Source organism: Podarcis raffonei, chromosome 4 (assembly GCF_027172205.1).
Source record: "Podarcis raffonei isolate rPodRaf1 chromosome 4, rPodRaf1.pri, whole genome shotgun sequence".
Lineage (NCBI taxonomy): Eukaryota > Metazoa > Chordata > Lepidosauria > Squamata > Lacertidae > Podarcis > Podarcis raffonei.
In genome coordinates, this window is record NC_070605.1 from 100,664,865 (window position 1) to 100,686,554 (window position 21,690).

At 43.1% G+C, this 21,690-nt stretch overlaps 1 protein-coding gene across 4 annotated transcripts in view; it reads left to right on the forward strand.

The window, feature by feature from the left end:
• Positions 1–840: 840 nt before the first annotated feature.
• The window catches only part of KLHL1 (kelch like family member 1), a 134,687-nt gene continuing 113,837 nt past the window's right edge, over positions 841–21,690 (forward strand). For 2 of the 4 annotated variants that reach the window (XM_053384690.1, XM_053384692.1), the window contains exon 1: positions 845–1,431. In XM_053384690.1, the coding sequence (XP_053240665.1) occupies positions 935–1,431 (497 nt within the window). In that variant the 5' untranslated portion in view covers positions 845–934. Of the gene's footprint in view, positions 1,432–21,690 lie in introns of all 4 variants that reach the window. The other 2 variants (XM_053384691.1, XM_053384688.1) reach the window with 2 other exon arrangements.

The window sequence follows — 21,690 nt, forward strand, 5'->3', positions numbered from 1 at the left end:
TGGGGGACAAGCGGGGCTCTAAAAACCTGGAGCATCCCATCGATTCTAAGGGGCCGTAAGATCCTGCCATAAAAGCCGCCGCCGCCTCGTTTTCACGGAAAGCGTGACCGTTAAAATTAGGGTCATCTGGCATCTCCCGCCGCCCAAGGCTTCTCGGAACATCTGCATCCTTTATTGACAGCGCCGGAGAGGGAGGCGCTGGAGAGGCGGCAGTAGCAGGCGGAGAGAAAATGGTTCAGCGAGGACCTTGACAGCTGCGTGCGCGTGAGAGAGAGAGAGCGAGAGAGAGCTAATATGCCCTGCCGAGAGGAGCCGCCTCCCCTCGCCGCCGACTAAGTAGCCCTTAAAGGCTACGCAACTTTCGACGCCGCTTCCCCCCAGCCCTTCAGAGGCGGCTTCCTGAGGGGAGCGAAGAACTCCAGGCTCTTTCCACACACTTCCGCGCCAGGGAAAGGAGGCGGCGGCGGCGGCGGCGGCTGAGGAGGAAGAAGAAGCAGCCACCTGCTTTCCTACTGGAGCTGCCTGGAAAAGGGCTGGGGGGGGGGCACAGCGGAGGACTCCCCCCACCGCCTCGTCCCCGAGAGCAGCGCGCGCTTTCCCCCGCCGCCAGTCCCTCGGTCCGCTCCGTGGCGGGAGCCCCGCTCGCTCCTTCGCAGTTTGGAGGCGCCCTCCGTCAGCTCTCTCCTCCCTGCCGTCTTCGCCGAGGGCGCCGCCTTCCCCCGGTCCACCTCTGGACCTGCCCTGCGTATGCGTTTATTTGCGCCGTTCTTCTTTTAAAGCCCCTTCCTTCGCCGCTTCCCCTCGGAGATTCCCTCCTCCGTGAGGCGAGCGGAGCGGGCAAAGAGGCGCCTGGCTCCAGCCTCGCCGGTGCCGCGCGCCCCTCTTCGTCTCCCTCCGCGGCGGCCTCGGAGGCAGCAGCAGCAGCAGCAGCAGCATGTCGAACTCGGGTCGGAAGGACTTTGACGTGAAGCACATTTTGCGCCTCCGCTGGAAACTGTTCAGCCACCCGGCGGCCCCGGCCGGCGGCTGCTTGCAGCAGGACAGCAGCTTCGAGCACTGGGGGCCGAGCCAGAGCCGCCTGCTGAAGAGCCAGGAGAGGAGCAGCGGCGCCTTCTGGAAGAAAGCTGCCTCCTCGTCGCCCTCGTCCTCCTCGCCGCCGCCGCCGCCGCCTTGCGCTGCCTCCCCGCCGCCCCTCAACGGGACTTTGCTGCACTCCACGCGGCTCCATGGACTGGCCGAGCAGCAGCGGCGCCAGCCGGCCCCGCGCACCGCTTTCTACGTGGAGTCCCTGGAGGAGGGGCCCGGCCGAGGCGCGCCGGGGGAGTTTACGCGCGAGCGGGAGAAGACGCTGGTGCTGCGCGAGGTCAAGGAAGAGCCGGCGCCCTTCCTGGAGGGCGGAGGCCAGGCAACAGGTGAAGGGGCCGCGCACAGGTACAGTACCCGCTCAGGGGAGCGAGCAGCTGGCCAAACGAGGCCGCCTTTGGGGAGAGAGGGGTGTCCACACACACACAGGCGCCTGCCTTAACGTGCTCATCCCCGTAGGTTTGGGTTTCCTTTAATGCGCTGCACTTGGTCACCTCGCGACGCCCCACTCCACGGGAGAGTTCGTCGCACATGTTTGCCCCCTTGATCTTCTTTGCAATAGGATAACTGGAGGGAGACGCGAAATAAGGCACATTCCCAGCCCACCTCTGCCAGATGCATGCTTTCTCGGGAGTAAGCCCTGCTGAACTCTGGGAGACTTCTGAGCCTTTGAACCTACTCTCCACTCTGCATGGCTGCAGTCTTGCTTGAAATGAACAGCATGTTCGCTTGGAAGCGGAACTCAGTGGGGCTCACTCCCGAGATTGCTTCCTTGACAGTTTACTGTGTCCGCGGTGCTTGCTCTCAATGCATGCATCAGATCCCAGCCTTCAAGACTTGGAAAGTGGTAGAACTTGAGTAAAGATGGGTAGGAAAGGGCTGCATAGCCTCCGAGTTCAAAGGGAGGGATTTAAGTGCACATTTAACCCTCCCTTTAACACCAGTGGCTCTTAAAATTACTCATCTTTGATGGATCATGCACTTAGTCTTCATGATGCCACAAGACTCTGGGACTTTCCTCCATGCCAAAGAGTAATTGCACTTATGCTTCTCCACCCCTCTCCAAATGCTGTTTCAAATCTGCCAGTGTAACAGCCCAAACCATACAGAGTCAGTGAGGAAGAGTAATTTTCTAAAGTTGTAGGAGTGGACATGGAGCTCAAGTTAAACAGTTTCCAGATGAATAACAGGAGGAACTTTCCATGTTGCCCCATGTACTTTTACCACATGGTTTTAAATCCATTGCATGCACTTGGTGTTAACTGAACCCCACATTCCAAATGCATGTGCAGTTATTTCTTACGCTGCATGGACCCTGCGGTGGGATCCGCATATAGGCTACAATTAAACAATCTAGCTGATCGCATGCACTTTAACTGTCGTTTTCGGTGAGAATTAATGACATGCTTAAATCATTCCTGTTTAAATCTAAAGTGTTTAACTTTGGATGGACTGTGACAATGCTGATTTGCTGAAGAGGGTATATATTTCTCTTTTCTCTTAAGTGAGTTTTACAGCAACAGTTTTTCTTAAAATTATGCTGCAGGAGGACCATCCAGGAGTTCTTCATTTGACAGGGGTCACAGTAACAAAACTTTGTAATCTCAAATTGATTTGGTTGGTTTGATATCAATCTCTCTTGCCTCTTACCAATTGCCTTTGAAGGATACTTGTGCGATACCTTCAGACAATTTAATTTGAGCTAGACTCAAGCAGAGTCCTGCCCCATATTCCCCCCCCCCCCGAGTGCTTGGACATAAGTCTGGAACACATGAACTAATAATGTAAGGATGGGTGTGCTTGAATATAAGCAGAATGCCTTTCTGCCATACCAAATAGCCACAGTCAGTTTGGAGGCAGATGATGAAGATAAAGGCTTTAAACTTGTAGGACAAAGGGTACCAACTTGAACTCTGATTCTCTCATTTTATAGCTAGGTTATGAATTTTAATATCCAAGCTCATATTCTCGATACATTTTTAAGATACATATTGTTGCTGAAGGCTTAAAGATTGGACTGATTAGTATATGAATTCTAAACTTGTTCTACTAGGCTATTTGCTTCTGCTAGAAGTCCCAAAAGTTATTAAAGTCTTGCTTCCCAATCATTTTAGTATGGGGCTCATATTAAAAATCCACTATTCAGTTAAAGCTCCATGCTCAGATAGAAAAGTCCTGTAGCCAGTGTTTGCTGCGTTGCCTTGTGGTACCCTCAAAGTTTCCATAAACATTTGGAGTCCATGTCAGTCAATCAGTCCCAAAAAGATGGAGCTAGGTTGCAGTACGTCAGTCAAGTGTCGTTGGCATTAATGGAACTTCTGAGTAAATATGTTTGGGGTTGAGCTTCACAAGTATTTGCACTAATAACCATGCACTATTTCCATTTTGTCAGATGAAGTGTTCTGTTTGCATTTCCTTTTGATTAATTCAATAAGAGATCATGCCTTCCTTTCTCTCAGTATGTAAGGCTTTCAGAGCAGAAACTTTTATTTCATCTCTACTTACTTTAAATGTGCCCCAGTTTTTTCTCTTTCTGGGGTGCCTGAATGTTAAATCAGGGCTGTTAAGAACATGTCTAATTGTCAACAGGCATGATCAAATCAAAGTTAAGCCATTTTAAGTCTGTCATTTGAATGACAAGAGTACATGCTTAGATGTGCTTCAGTTAAAACCACAACTTAAGTGTTTCATTTTGGCTGGGTTACATCTAATCAAATGTTGAGGTACCAAACTTGTACAGAAATGAAATGTGTGGTTTTTTTTAACTTTCTGGATGCCACTCAGATTTATAGGAAGGCAAGCCGGCAGGGGTCTGAATTTTCAGCTTTGCAGTTAACCAAGATGGAACTGAATTGTCAGCTCCCATCTTAAAGAGCTCAAACACTTAAAGAATTGTTGTCTGCTTGTATCAAGAGATCAGTGTGTTTTGCTGGATATGACACTTGTTAAATTTGCTTCACTGCTAAGTCTGGAGTTCAGAGAGGTGTGGTGACATTTAGTAGGTCTATGCCTTTCTTAAATGCTGCATGTAAAATCCTAGCTTTGGGGAAATTGTTGCATGCTCCCCAAATTCTCCAGTGGCAATCTTAACTGTGAAACTATCAATGTACAGTATTTGCCACAAAACTATCAACAGATTGTTGCATCTGCACTTAGTTGCTATCCTTCCATGATTCTAGATAAACAACTGAAGTTTCCCAAATGACCAAGGACATAGACGGGAAAATTCTGAACTTCCTGAAGTTAAAAACTGTTGATTCAGTACTACTTGTTTTAGCAAAACTGGACCACTTTTGTATGTCTAGTCATTTTTCTGCGTTATTCAATTATCTTTGCTCTGAATACTGAAGGGGAACCATCTGTATTACCTTATTTTACCTTCATATTCTGGGTGTTAGGAAGAGAAATCGCTTACCATGGTATATTGCATAAAAAATTAGGTAATGTTTAGATCAGGTAGGAAGAAAATACTGTATATTTTTAGATGGCAAAAACCTCCCAAATAAAAACCGATGAGAAACCAAAAACTGATGTAATGTAATTACGGTGCAAACTTCTGGGAGCATTTTGGAGTACTTTACATTCATGGCAACTGCAGGTTAGAACAGTGTTATTTGTAGGAGGAGGAGTGTCAGCCATCCTCATGGTTTCATGGGTGAAAGTAGTGCCTGGAAAATGCCAGATGGAAAGATGGTTGCTGTGTTTAAGGACATGCATAAAATAGGTGCTCACCTAATCAGTTTTGCAATAGCAAACAAACCAAGCAGCCACAAACACATTGTGGAACCTGGGCAAGCAGAGGCAAAGTGGCAGTGAGTGCTTCAGATAAAAGGCAGTGGGTGGGAAATGACAACCTCCACCTGAGCTTCCAGTCTTTTCTCTAAAAATACCTGACCTATAAGCAGCACTGTTTGGTAGCAAAACACAGGGTTAGGAATCCCTTGTCTGGTGCCCTAGGTGTAGTTCTGCGCAGTCTTTTATTCACAATTGCTCAATCACTACTTTAGTTTGGAAAGCATAAAAGATGCTTTGCTCTTTGTTGGAAAGAATGGGACAGGCTCATGTGAATTGGCAGGTGGGAACCTGTGTGAGATCTCAGCCCCATTTACTAGGCTGCTCACGGGAGTGGTCCGCTTGTGTGAGCAGTCATTTGTGCGTATAACAATATATGAATCAGTTTCAAGGCAGTGAAGCGGAGAAACTGATTTCATACAATTTGACTTTTTTATTGAAAAGTTTTGTGGGTATTCATGTAGTTCTCTTACTTTGGGAGCATCAGGGGAATTTGTAGCTATACTGGTGATTCTGCTAAATGGAAGGAACAGGAAAAGTGAAACAAAACCTACTTTTGGATGATCAGCAAGTTCCAATCATGTTTGGAAGCTTTGAACCTGAAAAGAGGTTCTTCTGTAGGCATGGGAATTTAGAAGAAAAACGTGATGAAGTGTTCTTTTTCATTTTCCTGGTTGGATACATAGGTTAAATGCCAGCCAAAGTTTTAAGTTCCTTTGATTTCATTGGGACAGATCCAAAAACCTACTTGAGCCTCTAATTGAAATCATTAGGATTTTAAAATCATCAAAGCTGCCATGGAATTTACTTCTCAACAAACATGCATAGGTTTGTACTGTAGGTTTGTGTAGAATGATAATCTCAGTGGTCACTAGGTGCTCTGAGATCAAGGGAAAAGCTTGGGGATGATTCATTTTTACTTCATTTCTCTCTTATTTATTAAATAATATCTTCAATACCATGACTGTTAAAGCTGGAAATGGGTGGGGATTTAATAGAGCTTTTTGTATGTTGACTCATTTTTCTGTTGCTGTCTCTGGTTAAATAGCAAACAACTTCGGGATATAAGAAAGAGAGTCCAAACTAGCCAATAAATTTACAGTAACTCCAAAATAACACCTTATCTATTTAAAATATTTTTAAGGATTGGCCACTACTTTCTTAAGAGTCATTGTGGCACTGCTTAAAAGCAACGTGGAAGTGCTTTTAACACTTTCCCTTGGCTGGTTCCCTTGCCACCCTGCCCTTTAACGCAGCTAATTGTCTCCAGAAGTCCTATTAGCATCACATGGCACCTGATGCACATAAGCTTGAGGGGATATTCTGTAGGAAAGAGAACAGATAAAGGATTCTTAAAGGGAGGCATGGCCATCCCAAACATGTTATTTTAAAAACACTATTAATGCAACTTATAGTTAAGTCTTGAGTTTCTACACAAGAATGAACTGTGGCTTTATCATATCATACTCAGTTTTCTTTAAAAAATGTTGTTTTGAAACAGCCAAACACAGCCTGAACTTGAATGACCAAGGAAAACGAATTAGTCATATTTCTTTCTCTGCTGCCCTTTGGAGTTCACTGTATTCTTGTTTTGCCTTACCTCATTAGAGTCTTAAAATTACAGTGGTACCTCGGGTTAAGTACTTAATTTGTTCCAGAGGTCTGTTCTTAACCTGAAACTGTTCTTAACCTGAAGCACCATTTAGCTAATGGGGCCTCCCGCTGCCGCTGCACCACCGGAGCACGATTTCTGTTCTCACCCTGAAGCAAAGTTCTTAACCCGAGGTACTATTTCTGGGTTAGTGGAGTCTGTAACCTGAAGCGTATGTAACCTGAAGCGTATGTAACCTGAAGCGTATGTAACCTGAGGTACCACTGTATTATAAACCAAAAATATTCTTGTGTTAAATGTTTCAATATAGTAATATATCCAGATTGTGTAACCTGCCTGAGGTAGGCAGGTCATTAAATGAGAATTAGCCTGACAGCAACTGCTTTATAATTTTGTGGTGTTTTCAGCTGTGGAAGAAAAATGTTTAATCTTCTTGAAATAAGCTTTTAGTGTGTTTATCAATGAACATGGTTCATTACACAGCAACTATGCTACATAAACAACAAAAATGTTCAGGAGCTAAAGAAAAAGTGCTACCAGCAAAGATCACGGTGGTAAATTTTAAGGGTGTTATTAAGCCTGATACTTCTGCTGGTTCAAGCACTTTGAGCTGTGCAACAGAACTTCATTCCCTCTCCTATCCCTGGGTTCTCTCCAAACCTCCTAAATACATTATGGGTCTCCCCTCCCCAACCCTCTGGAACAGATTTAAGATGTGCATGGCAGGGTGGGGACAGGTGTGGAGATAAGAGAGAGGGGAAATTTCATTGTGCAGCCAATGAAACTCCCCCTAGCAGAACTGTATACAGTGGTACCTCAGGTTAAGTACTTAATTCGTTCCGGAGGTCTGTACTTAACCTGAAGCCCCACTTTAGCTAATGGGGCCTCCCGCTGCTGCCGCGCTGCCGGAGCACGATTTCTGTTCTCATCCTGAAGCAAAGTTCTTAACCTGAAGCACTATTTCTGAGTTAGCGGAGTCTGTAACCTGAAGCGTATGTAACCTGAAGCGTATGTAACCCGAGGTACTACTGTAGTTTTATGGTGTCCTAATGATATATCTGAGAATATTATTCAAATCACGCTGGTGCAAACATACTGCTCTGGTTTCCTTTGGACCACATCATCTTGGCAGCCCAGGCTTGCACCTCAGAGAGGTCACGTCGGTGATGCTAACACACCAGCTTGGATTCGCCTTCACAGGTGCACTCCATTGTCTCTTTGAGGACAGACAGATGCCAGCAACTCTTAACTTAATGTGGTTAGGATTGCAGCCTAAGGAATTAACCCAAATGCAGAAAAGGAGGGTTTTGAGAGAAGAGAGGAAGATAGCATCACACATAGGATCCATGTAAAAATATCACATCTTACAGGTTTTCACCTGCATTAGGACTGTAATTTTGCTCATTAGATTATAAGGCTGCTCAAATCTGTAGTATGAATGCTACACTTCCAAAACCACTTATGATTGCAGGGTCTATTATTGTAACTCATGGGTAGGCAAATTAAGGCCTGGGGCCTGAATCCGGCCCAATCGCCTTCTAAATCCGGCCCACGGACGGTCCAGGAATCAGCATGTTTTTACATGAGTAGAATGTGTGCTTTTATTTAAAATGCATCTCTGGGTTATTTGTGTGCCATAGAAATTTGTTTATGTAGTCCAGCCCCCCCCCCCAAGATCTGAGGGACAGTGGACTGGCCCCCTGCTGAAAAGGTTTGCTGACCCCTCTTGTAACTGGACATTGCTTTAACCTGAGGCTTTGAGTTCTTGACTTACAATTATTGTCTTAGCTTATGTCTTTCCCCCCTTATTTTAGACTTGGCAGTCAAGATTCCTGAAAAATAATGATGATTCCCACCCTCCTTGAAACTACAACAGTAGATTTCTAAAATACAAGAATTTGTGTAAGCTATCAGATTCTTCTAATATATTAGTATCTTTGGCTGATAATATTATTATTACTTTCTATTAATGTGGCCTAAACTTGCAGTAAGTTTTAACTTTGTATTTCTTGGCTAGATTCTCTGTACTAATCACACCGCAGCAACACAAGTTATGACATTGTGCTAACTACTGAGTAAGCTTAGCAGGCAAATAATAAGAGGAGAGGTCCTCCTGAGGATCCCAAATTGGTTAAGTTGCAGGTTAAGTTACAGATAGGTAGCCGTGTTGGTCTGCCATAGTCAAAACAAAAAATCTTTTTCCTTCCAGTAGCACCTTAAAGACCAACTAAGTTAGTTCTTGGTATGAGCTTTCGTGTGCATGCACACTTCTTCAGATACACTGAAACAGAAGTTGCCAGATCCTTCTATATAGTGAGAAGGTGGGGAGGGGTATTACTCAGAAGGGTGGTGGGAATGGGTGATTGGCAGATAGCTGTGATGAGCCTGTTGACGACTCTTAACGACTGCAATAGGTCTTACAGGAAAAAGCAAGCACCTTCTCACTATATAGAAGGATCTGGCAACTTCTGTTTCAGTGTATCTGAAGAAGTGTGCATGCACACGAAAGCTCATACCAAGAACTAACTTAGTTGGTCTTTAAGGTGCTACTGGAAGGAAAATTTTTTTTTGTTTTGTTGCAGGTTAAGTGAGAATAAATACAGAGTTCTCCAAATGGAAAGATGTAGAAAGTGGAGTCCTGAAAGGATCAATATAGGGACCTGTACTTTTAAACTTGTTCATAAACGATTGAGAATTTGGAGTGAGCAGTGAGGTGCTCAAGTTTGCTGATGTTACTAACTTGTCAGGGTCATTAAAACAAAAAGTGATTGTGAAGAGTTCCAAAAGGACCGCTCCAGACTCAGTGCATAGGTGGCAAAATGCCAAATGCAATTCAGTGTAAACAAGTGTAAAATGATGCATGCAAAGGCAAATAATAATAATAATAATAATTTCACAATATACATTTGTGGGGTCTGAGATGGCGGTGACTTATCAGAGTTGTAGCAGATAGCTCAAAGAGGGTGTTGACCCAGTGAGCAACACCTGTGAAAATTTAAATTCCATGCTAGGGATCATTAGGAAAGGAAAGGGGGGGGGAAAGTTGCCTTTATTATAATGCAGTTATACATGGCATGGATGAAGGAATAAGAAACAAGCCCAACCCTTTTCGTAACACTAGAACTCATGGACCTCCATTGAAGCTGAATGCTGGGAGTCTCGAGTCGGACAAAATAAAGCACCTTTTCACACAATACCTAGTTAAGCTATGGAAGTCAGTCTCACAGAAGGCAGTGGTGGCCACCAATCTGGATGGCTTTAAATGAGGATTAGACAAAATCATGGAGAGAGGGCTATTGAACTCTACTAGCCCTGATGGCTGTGCTCTGCAGCAATTCTTCTGAATACCAGCTGCTGGAAACCGTAGGAGGGCAGAGGTCTCTTGTGCTTGAATCCTGCTTGAATTCCCATTTGGGCACCTGGGTGGCAACTGAGAAGAGGAAGCTGGACTAGATGGGTTGTTGTCCTGACCCAGCAGGCTCTTAAGTTCTTATGGGAGATTCGGATGAAGGATGGTATACAAATTTAATGAACAAATGAATAAAATTATATTATGGTAACTCAAAAACCCAATATTCTGTCCTATTTGTACTCAAAATCTGACCACAGTGGTAACATGCTACTTATTTTCTGGTCTTTTAGCTAGCAAAGGTAAAGGTGTCACAAAATGCGTAAATATTGAGATCACTGAACCTATTCAGCTTTGGATAGTTATTGCCAGGAGGTGAACCTATCTTGGTATCTGCCTTGGTACTCTTTCTTCTCCCCCACTCGTACAGTGCCATAGCACACGTTCAGAGGAATTAAGCATCGTCTATGTATTAGAGGGATTTTTTTATTTGTTTGTTTTTTAGTTCCTTATTTTACACTAGATTTCTATAATCTCCTTGAAAAGTTAGGAGACAAGCTTTGGAAAATCCTTATTAATGCAACAATGGGAACTTGTAAAGGCTGGATATTCATACCAAGAGACATTGGGGACATCTTGCTGAAACCCTGTTTCACTTCACTTGGATTCAGATCACAGAGTAAAAGTTTGGAGTATTGCATTTGTAGGCAAAACATTTTCTGGAGGGTTTTTATGCAAAGGACTGACATTTTTGTTTATTGCTAAAAACTTCTGTGAATACATTTGAATTGCCATTTTATGCGCCCTCATTTTGTGAGCTTCCATCTTTCTTTTGATGCAGTCACAGTGCATTTTCTTCATCTCGCAACCCAATTCCTTCATATCCCCTTTCTTTAAATAAATGGGATTCTACTGTTCCCATAACCTTATTATAGTAATATCCCAGTCCTAATGACCTTTTGCTTGGAATTAAATGCAACCGAGAACATTGAAATTTATATCCCAGCAAAGATGCTTAGAAAAAGGATTGTAAGTGTCTCTTCTGAATCCCAAAATGGATAAAGAAATAAAAGTTTTAAATAGAACAAAGGCTCTTATGTACCATCTGCCTAATTACCAGCTGAGCTACTTGTTCAGCCTCTACACAGGTGACATTTTATAAACAAGAATCTTTGACCATGAATACAAATTCTTTGGGAAAGTTTCTTCCTCCCTAGATTGCAGCCCCTGATAAATTTAATATTTTTATTAACAGTTTCCTAAACAACCTGAAATAAGGTTTTTCTCTCCATAATTTCAACTTTCAAAATTGAAGAAAAATAAAATGTATTCAAATTCTACACTAGGGATTTGAATGGAAGCAGACTTATATAGGCAGCTAGTGGAGGTGTATAACTGGTTAGATTTCTGCATCCTTGTGCTTGGAGTAATCCCTTTTGAATTGCTTGGGTGCCTTCTTTGTTCTTCCTTCAGAACTCATTTCATTATTCAAAATTCAAATTATAGCAAAAGGAGAGCAAGACTTTCTTTTCATGTGGATGGGTATATTCTCAGGTGCATAAAACATAAAGATAGAACATAAAGTTGGGTTGTCCTTCCTCTGAACAAGAAACCTACTCTGGTCCCTATATTTTTGTGATGGTATTTCTCCTTGCAGTGTCAGCGTAATAGTCATGCAGTACTAGCATGACATTGTATTTTGTGACATTGCTCCAGTGTAGTTTTCCCCCATCCCGAATTTGTTTTATGGCACAGTAAAGTCTTGGCTACGCTTTTAGTTGATTCAATTGTGATTCTGAGTTTCCATCCCATTAAAATCACTGTGATTAAATGTGGATCAAGCTGTAAATCTTACTCTCGCTATAAGCTTTCCTAGCATTAAGTTTAAAACAGAAGTTAGGATTTCTTTTTAAAAAAATACCATGTCCTTCCTTTTCAAGAGAAAAACTATCTTATGATGCCCATTGTGGCTGGTGGGGTGAAGAGCAGGGCAGGTAATATTATATACAGCCCAGGGTAGCAAGAAGTAGAGCAGGAAACAAGCTACACCTGCTAAAATTCTCTCTTCTAAACAGCTGTTAAAATTGCTCATTCTTGTTAAATCTTCACATACTGTGGCTGCACCTCTTTCACATGCATGCTGTTCCTAAGACTGCATCCCTGTAACATGCCTGCTGTTCTGGGTTTGCTGATGAGTTTGTGTTTCTTTGTATTCTTTAGCGGCTTGTGTTTTACATTAAAAATGGCTGTCAGAATTTAACAAACATTTCCCAACAATTTTGTATGTTTTAAAGCATGTTTGTAAGTTTCTTAGAGACCACCTTGCGTTAGGTATCACTTTAATTCATTAACAAGGGAGCATTTATTTACATGGGAGCATTGTTTGTTAAATCCGCCAAATAATGCTCCATATTTATCTACTTTAAAAAAGTTTGTTCAACGCAAAAATAGTTCCACTGGAGTTTTTTCATGTTATCGTATCTTGTCTTCCATAAACATATCATGACTTCCACCAAATCCTATCGTTCCTTACCTGGCAGAACTCAAATATAGGGTTGTGCCCTAAATATTTGTCAGATATGCATACCTAAGCAGTTCTCCACTGATGAAGTGAATTAGATTCAGATTCAGCATTTTCGTGAAAATCCGCTTCACTATACCTGATATCTCGTTTGACAGCCCACCCCCTCCCATGACCCAAATGTGGAGGAGTAAATAGGGAGTAAGAGAAAGAGTGGTGACAGAAAATAAGAATGAGAAGGGGGAAGGTGAGCTGAATCACTAGAGAAAACAGATGGCAAAGAACTATAGAGTTCAGACTAAATCCCAGTGAAATTAATGCTACAATAATCCCCATTACATACGATTTATTCTTTGACTACTAGGTTCTACAGACTGTCAGACAACCCTGTCCAGCTTCTGATATGGGATGGATGTTGGTGCTTTCTAGCATTGAATGGATGGATGTTGGTGCTTTCTGGCATTGAATGGTGAGATGTTGGCTACCATTGCAATCTGCAGTATCCATCGTCATTGACACAGTGATGCAACTTCTCTTGTGTTAAGAGAATGTTTCTGCTGTGCAGCACCTCCTGGGTTGGGTTACAATTAAAGAAATTAACACAGAAATATTTAGTGCACCACGGTATGAAAGAGCAGTATGAAAGCAATAAACAGCACTTCAAAGAAGCACCATGTGTAGATAGCAGATGCCCCCATGTCAGGTTAAGAGCTGAAAATGTAAGGGCTGAATCGAGAGCAAACGGCATCCACCAACTAGGATGGGATCATTCCGTATCACATGGACTTGACCCATGTTCAGTGACAGTTACCTGCAAGTTCAGAAATTTATTGTCCCATTGAAGGAAGGGAAAAGGTGTTTTGTTTTTACTTATTCCTCTTTCCCATCCACTCCATTGTGGTCCTGAAAGGCAGGAACACAAAACCAACAAAAATTAACTCCTTCCTCATTCTTTACATGGGAACGTCTGTTATATCCTATTCCCTTCTGTTCACAAATGTGCTGGTCTGCTTCCAACCCAGTACGTGATTCTTAATATTTCTCTATATTTGGTAAAGTTATGATTGTGCAGGTGTGTTAGCCTATAAACCAGGGGTCAGGAAATTTTTTAAGCCATGGGCTGGTCCACTGTCCCTCAGATCTTGTGGTGGGCCGGAGAAGTGGCACTGGGGGGGGGGAGCTGGAAGAAGAGGCAAGGGGGCAAGTAGTCCTCCTCCCCACCCTCTGGGCCCAGCCGCTGCGCTTAGCTTCCCAGGGGCTGCTGCCACCACCACCACCACCGCCACCGCCGCTTCTCGTGAGTAGGCAGAGTGAGCTCGTCTGCTCTTCTCTCTGGCCCACAGGAGCACCAGGGCGGCGGCGGCAATGGCGGAGGGAAGATGAGTGGCGCGAAAGGGCTGGCTCTGGAGAGGGGCTGCTTAAGATGGTGTTCAGCCCAGCTCCCTTCCTCCTCTAGGCAGGGCAGAGAGAAGCCAGGAGGAGGGAGGGAGGAGGCGTCACCGCGGGGTGTGTGTGTGTGTGAGGGGGGCGGAATGGCGCAGCCTGAACGAACAGAATCCCCACGGTGATCCACGGACAGTCCACGGGCCAGATCCTGAAGGCAATTGGGCCTGATCCAGCCCACACACCTTTGTTTGCCAACCCCTCTTGTAAACTGTAGGGCCCTGATTTGACTCTCCTGCTGCTGCTGCTGCTGCTGCACCTGAACTTTGCTGAGCTCCCAATCTGTTGCTCCACCTGCACCATACTGAGCTCCTCTTGCCCACCCCCTCCCTCTAAGGAATTGGCATCAACATTCACACCTGGGAAGACAGGCGAGTAGCATCACCTTGATTGTCCCACCCTCCACCGACTGCTGGGTAGAAGGTACAGTGGTACCTCGGGTTACATATGCTTCAGGTTACATAAGCTTCAGGTTACAGACTCTGCTAACCCAGAAATAGTACCTCGGGTTAAGAACTTTGCTTCAGGATGAGAACAGAAATCGTGCAGCAGCCGCGAGAGGCCCCATTAGCTAAAGTGGTGCTTCAGGTCAAGAACAGTTTCAGGTTAAGAACGGACCTCCAGAACGAATTAAGCACGTAACCAGAGGTACCACTGTATACAGAATTCACAATTGGGCATAGATCAACATTTAGTAAAAAATTTTAACATGTTTTGAACACTTATAGGGGTAAATGAAACACATGGGTGATCTGACTGCTTCAGATTCAGAAATGGCAGGCTTGGAATGAGACAGGGAAGGGAGATGCTGAGAATTGAATAGTGTAGTAAGTAGCAAGAAGTGGCAGGTATCCAGTGATGGACTGCCAAAGAAATCATTGTTGTTGAGAGAGAGAGAAGGGGAGGCAAACAGGAAGTAGCATTAAGATGGGTAAGATCATCCATCAACAGTCCCAGGGACTCTGGCTGGTTTCTGATAAGGTGGTTAGGTGCTTTTGGAAGAGTTATCCAAGTGGAAACTAGCCAGCTGAAATTGCTTCTTGCTAATTGTGTCCAGCTATGAATTGTGTTGTGCGTGCAATGTGAACAAAAGTCAAGTTTGATAGTGGATGTCCTAGGACTAATCGACTACATGTGTTATTTCATATGTTGTTCAGTGTGTGTGTGTGTGTGTGTGTGTGTGTGTGTGTGTGATATGCTTTTTTGAATGCATGTTCCTTGTGCAACAATTTGAAACCATGGGCATGATCTAGACCCATCAAATAAGTATTTTAATAATACGCGTTGCAAACTTTGTATGAAAAATTGGGTTGGCAAAAATGGAACTCCACAGCGCCATCTGGTGTCACAGTGTTAGAATGCATGAACAACTCGTATAAAACACTTTTTCTTTGCCAATGTAGTGAGTGAAATGTGTCCATGGTGTTTGTACTCAGTGCAGTTATTTTTGACAGCTACCAAGGATTAATACACCAGACAACCTTAGATGGGTAAATAAACTGTGGGTGGTGACCTGTTTATCAAGTAGATAATTATTTTTGAATGAATTTATTATGGCTGTCTATGAACATATTTCAACCTTGCTGCACTTTTTGTGTTGATACATACTTAATAGGATTTAGTACCATTGGGAATTAAGTTACAGAAGACTGATATGTGAAAGAGCAAGTATATTGAAAATCTTATAACTGGGTTAAAATGGCAATATTGTGTCTTACACTAAGCCTCTTCCATAGCACTGCCATTATTTTTCTACCTTTTCAATGGGATTCATTTCAAAGTTATGATACTGCAGTTTCCTTTTCCTTTCCTTTTTTTAAACCTCAAGATGTTATGCTCTCCTATGGGAGTAAAGAGGAGCTGGGGGATGCCTGTGAATGCTTCATCTCCATTTGAAGGATCATGTACAGTGCTGGTGAAACAAATGTTGTCCCAAACAAAACATTAAACTTACTTATCTATAAGTTCACATTCAGGCGTATTGGAACACCAACGGTATATTTACGTTACAGACTTAAACTGGTATAGCAACCATTCTCTGTTCCCAGGAAATCGTGGAAATTGATCTGTGAATGAAGGACTAGGGATGATGAACACCAGGATCTTCTGAGTGTTGCAGTTAAATGGTATAAAACTAAAACAATATGGTTGTATGCCTTAATCATGGGTGGTCAGAAGGTAGATTGCAGTCTACTGATGCTGGCCAATTTCCAGTGAAACAACCAGTGCCTGCTGTCACTCGGATTCATGGAAGGAGTGCTAAGCTTATGTAAGAATCACTGTGCACTTAACATAGATTAGCTATGTTTTCACTTTTGTAAACAGATCCTGATAAATGCTTTTGCTTTGTAAAAGGAAAACAAAAAACAGACCTTTTAAGATGGATGTTAATCCACATCTGCCCTAAATCATGCAGTTGGGATAAATCAGGGAGTTCAGAGAAATATATTGGACTCTACTTCAGCCCTAGACCGCACATGTCAGAAGAAGAGCAAAGAAGGTGAATTTTTAAGACTGTTACATATGATACACTAAAGAGATTCCCCATGCCATGGTGATGGTCCTGCTGGACAGCTGCTGTAGATAAACGTGCTATTACCATAGGGATGTGTTTTCAAGGTAATACACACACTGTCTCCTAGATACTATAATAATAGTAAGCACTGACATGCTAAGCCAAATTATGGCTTTGTTCAGATAAGAAAATGAACAGGTTTCTGGACTGATACTACCTGTGCCTCAAGTGACAGAGAAAGGACTTCTTTGGCACCTTCCCCACCACATAGTAGACACAGTTATGCACTCTAATCAGCATTTGGTGGGGTTCAATGCAATATTTCCACCAGTTGTGCTCTAGCCTTTGCCCATCCTGTTTCATCACTTGGAAGTCCCTGGTATATCAGGGATCAAAACAAGCTCCATAGCAGAGAGGACACTCATGAGTGTTTATGCCAATAAATAGCCCATTTCATCTCTCCGTTCAGCAGCTCCAGAGGCTCAGCAGGATCGACAGTTATCTCCAATGGAAAAGCAGAAATCCAGCGGGTTCCATAAGTCTCCATGGATGGGCATTTTAAACTGGTTTCCCACCACTACAGGGAGAAGTAGCCATAGCAAATCCAAATTTCACCAGAAATTGGTCTGACCATGACAATGGAGTGATTTCAGCTTCCTATCCCTGTCAGACCATGTGAGATCTATTTTTTTTATAAATATATTTATTAAGTTTCCAATTTTATACAAACAAAAAGAAAAAAGAAAAAAGAAAAAAAAACACATACAGTTCTCAATACTTAATTTTCAATGACATATTTCCCTGACCTCCTCATACCTCCCCTTCTTGTATTCCAATTCAAATTATTTACTCAGCAAATCCTTATCTCAAATCATTACAGCTGGAAACCCCTTAATTTCAATCCAACATCATTCAACATTCTTTAATTTTACAATATTTCTGTAAATAGTCCTTAAATTTCTTCCAATCTTCTTCTGCCGACTCTTCTCCCTGGTCACGGATTCTGCCAGTCATTTCTGCCAATCCCATGCAGTCAATCATCTTCATCTGCCATTCTTCCAGAGTGGGTAAATCTTGCATCTTCCAGTACTTTGCAATAAGTATTCTTGCTGCTGTTGTAGCATACATAAAGAAAGTTCTATCCTTTTTTGACACCAACTGGCCGACCATGCCCAAGAGAAAGGCCTCTGGTTTCTTCAAGAAGGTATATTTAAATACCTTTTTCAATTCATTATATATCATTTCCCAGAATGCCTTAATCTTAGGGCACGTCCACCAAAGGTGAAAGAATGTACCTTCTGTTTCCTTACATTTCCAACATTTATTATCGGGCAAATGATAGATTTTTGCAAGCTTGACTGGGGTCATGTACCACCTGTCAGACCATGTGAGATCTATATGCTACCTCTCTCGGGTCTTTTTTCTGGCTAAAATGAGTTAGGTGAAGATTCTGATAATGTCTGCTGTGTTGTGTGTTTTGAACGTGCACCTCAGGGATCCTTGAGTGATGCTGACTGCGTTATCTTTTCAGTGCCAGGTGGGCCATTTTCATAGTGTAGGACTTTTAAATTGTGTTAGGTTTAGTTTGTTAGTTTAATCTGGTCTTTATGTAATTTTTTTCTACTGCTGATTGCTTCCCCCCTTAACTCTATGAATATGTTGGTGTTTTGCTTTAATATTGCAGTAAACTGCTCAGACAATTTGCTTGCACCCCAAAAGAAGCATGTAATTAAAACAAAAAACCTTGTCCCTGTGGCAGCTCTCCTTACCCTGATGCAATTTCCCCCACAATTGCAATGCCAATCTTCCTGATCATATGAAAAGTGCTTTTGTCAATGGTGCATTCTGGGAAAGTATCCATGTGGCTAGGACAGCCCACACAGTGAGCCATTACAACAGAGCAAAAAGAATTGTGACATGGAGATAGATCATATTGAGGACAAAGTTAAACATAGCATCCAGGTCAACATTTCAGTGGCTTGCATAAGTTCACCTGGATAATTTATAGCTGAGTTGAGATCTGAGTCTGGAACTCATTTCTCATACCCTTAACCATTCTGCTACCTCAGCTTCCAATATCTGCTACAGCAGCTTCTGAATTTGCAGTTCTGTGTACACTTGGGAGTAAGCCCACGGAACACAATAGACTTACTTCAATAAACATGCATAGGATCAGACCATATGATGTGTAGGAACCAAGCCATTTAGGGATGAGTAATTCAGCCCATTAAGAGCTGAACAATTTATGCCTTTGTTGGGACTTTTGTATTATTAGGTTTATTTTTTAAAGAAATTAAGCACTGAATTCTTTAAGCCCTGTTTTGTTTACAAAATGAAACTGTAATCAGGGGAGAAGAAAGTTGCAAGGGAATATAAGAACCTCTTCTTTGTTTGCCTTCGGTTTCTTTTCAGTTAAGCAAATATTAAAAAGTGATGTCATTTGGTATGCAGTATGCATAATGTTACACGCCTCCCACTGTCTAAGCAGAGAGATTCCAGGGTTTGGTTTCCTTGGAAAGGTCAGCAGAAACTGTGGTGTCTTTAGAATTTACATTGTTTTATTTGCACATATATACAACATGAGCCTATGATGGAGGGGCTCACAGTATTAACACCCCAACACATCTTGCTTCTCCCTTAGTCACAGCCTTGGATTCCAGCACAAATCAAGCATGCGTCTACCTCCAGATTCCTGGCCTGCTTTTCTGCCCAGTTCTCTCACATCTGGCTACTCTTCTATTGTCCTTCTGTCTACCAGCCAGGTGGGAAGGGGAAAAGCCCACCCATTTGCCCCAAGACACAGACCAACTTCATTGGTTATACTAATTGTGGTGCTTAACTATTCTAATTCACAACTATTGCCTAGACAAAGGGATTGGATTGGTGAGTTTGCTTTACTTCCTACCCACCACAGATGCGGGAACCCAACAATTGGAAAGGACTCGGGGCACCATGCAGACAGATCTCCCAAACCGACATCATTAGTTAGGAATACACTGCACATAGACAATGGGAGAATACCTGCTAGGATGTTTAGCGAAGTGCAGAGAACTGAAAACTTGAGCATCGTATAGTTCTTGTTCACTGTCGTTCTTCATATTGTTCAAAAGTGGCCTTTTCCTACACCTTTATTTAGGATGAGGGATGGTTTGCTACCAATTACAAAGGCACTCCAAAAGTATCATTAATTCACAAATGGTATCAAAGGATATCATCACCTCTGTGGTTTGATCCTGGATAATGGGCCAGGCACAAAAGCTTAGGACTCCCTCCCCCTGCAATAAAAGACATATGCTACTGGGCAAGCAGGGAAACTCGGTTTAGGAGAGGCTTGCAAAGTTGAAATAAGCTGTGCCATCCTGACAAGACAGCCTATTGATGTCTCTCCCTTCTGGATGGCAGAGGTGGTGCCTGCCAATGTGCTTTCCCTCACATTATGCCCGGAAACCCAAACATTAAAATTTTGGAATGTTACAAAAGTTTTGCACCTGCTTCCCTGTGTTGCTTTCATTATTCATTCTCCAATCTTTTTGAAAATGGTGGCATATCCAAATTAGAATGCTAGGAAGTGAAAAGCACTGTAAGTCTTAGTAGAAGGCATTTAATCGTGAATCCACATTCCCAGAGCCAACTCAAGATTGAAGAAATATGAGATAGTCTTGGAAGGTGAAGGAAACAGAGTGTGCATGAGCTTTAAAGCTTTCTGGAATTCCCTGCTTGTAGGAGCATGGATAAGGGACGCGGGTGGCGCTGTGGGTTAAAGCCTCAGCGCCTAGGACTTGCCGATCGTATGGTCGGCGGTTCGAATCTCCGCGGCGGGGTGCGCTCCCGTTGTTCGGTCCCAGCGCCTGCCAACCTAGCAGTTCGAAAGCACCCCGAAGTGCAAGTAGATAAATAGGGACCGCTTACTATCGGGAAGGTAAACAGCATTCCGTGTGCGGCTCTGGCTCGCCAGAGCAGCGATGTCACGCTGGCCACGTGACCCGGAAGTGTTTGCGGACAGCGCTGGCCCCCCGGCCTATAGAGTGAGATGGGCGCACAACCCTAGAGTCTGGCAAGACTGGCCCGTACGGGCAGGGGTACCTTTACCTTTACCTTTAGGAACATGGATTATTGATATACGGAAACAATCCCAAATTAACAACCTGTGAAGACTATTTCTGTTGGAGACTTTAAACACAGGCCATGTTTCATTTTTTGCAGTCAGGTTTTTGATAAAGTTTGTACAAATATGAACTCCTAGATTACTTCTATTTGTTTTTGACTTTTTCATGCATTTATGAAAAGCAGTTTGAAAGGGAAGAATGAGAAGGTGCCTGTAAGTCAGACTTGTGGGAAAGGGCTTTTTATTATTATTCTGGAAGATATATAGCTACTCTCTATTAAAGTGAACATTTCAGAATCTCCACATTCACATTAAAATTTAATAAACTTAAACCATATGAAATTTTAAATTTGAGAATAAAAGTTTAATTCACCCCTTCTGCTGAATACAAATGTTTTGAAGATTTCCTATGCAGACAGAAGAAAGCATTAAAATTGTTAATATTTCAGTTAATAACAAACTGGTTTCAGTGAAAGACTTCAGGTTTGGGGTCAAAGGCACGCAAAAGATTGCTTCATTTGTAACCTTGGAGGAAAGGTTAATGTAGCAAGGTGTTACGAATTCGGGCTTTGCACTTCATCTGGCAAAAACTTGGATCCTGAACTGAATTGAGGCAGTTTCTGAGGATCTGGGCTTTAGCCAGATTGGGTTGAGGCATTGCTGGATTGAGCTATCTGTTAAAAGTTTGGTGTTTGGGGCGGGGTGTGGGGTGTGAGAAGGAGGGGAAGGCAGTCTCTGCCCACCAGCTGGTGAACAAAGCATTCAGTCCTGCCCTGATTCACCAGCACATTCTCTACAGGAAACATTACAGTCCCTAAGTGGTGGATGGAGAGTTCAGTCCTGGTCTGCAGTGCAGTTGGGTGGCGGCTGAAAGGGAGAAGGAAACAGTATGTTTAATTAGGATATTAAAACACGAGTGGTTGTGTCAAATGGTTTGAAACCCTTATTAAGGAGCAGGGCTGGCTCCTGAATCCGGCAATTAAAGCATAATATCCTTTGGATAAGTTTTCAAATGTGTAGACCTAAAGATGCTTCTACCATGATGAAAGTGGGTGGGAGACATCCCATGGCCACTGCTGCTGGTCACGTCCCTTGGGCAGCTTGCACAGGCTGCTGTGATAGACCTTTCCTTTGGAGTATCAGAATTCGCTTCAAAGAGTCAATCAGACAGCAGTAAAATATATATTTTTTTGTCATGACAAAGTAATGGTACAGACACGCGTTGCCCAATGTCTGCCCCCAAATTCTGAGCGAGCCAGCTTTTTATACA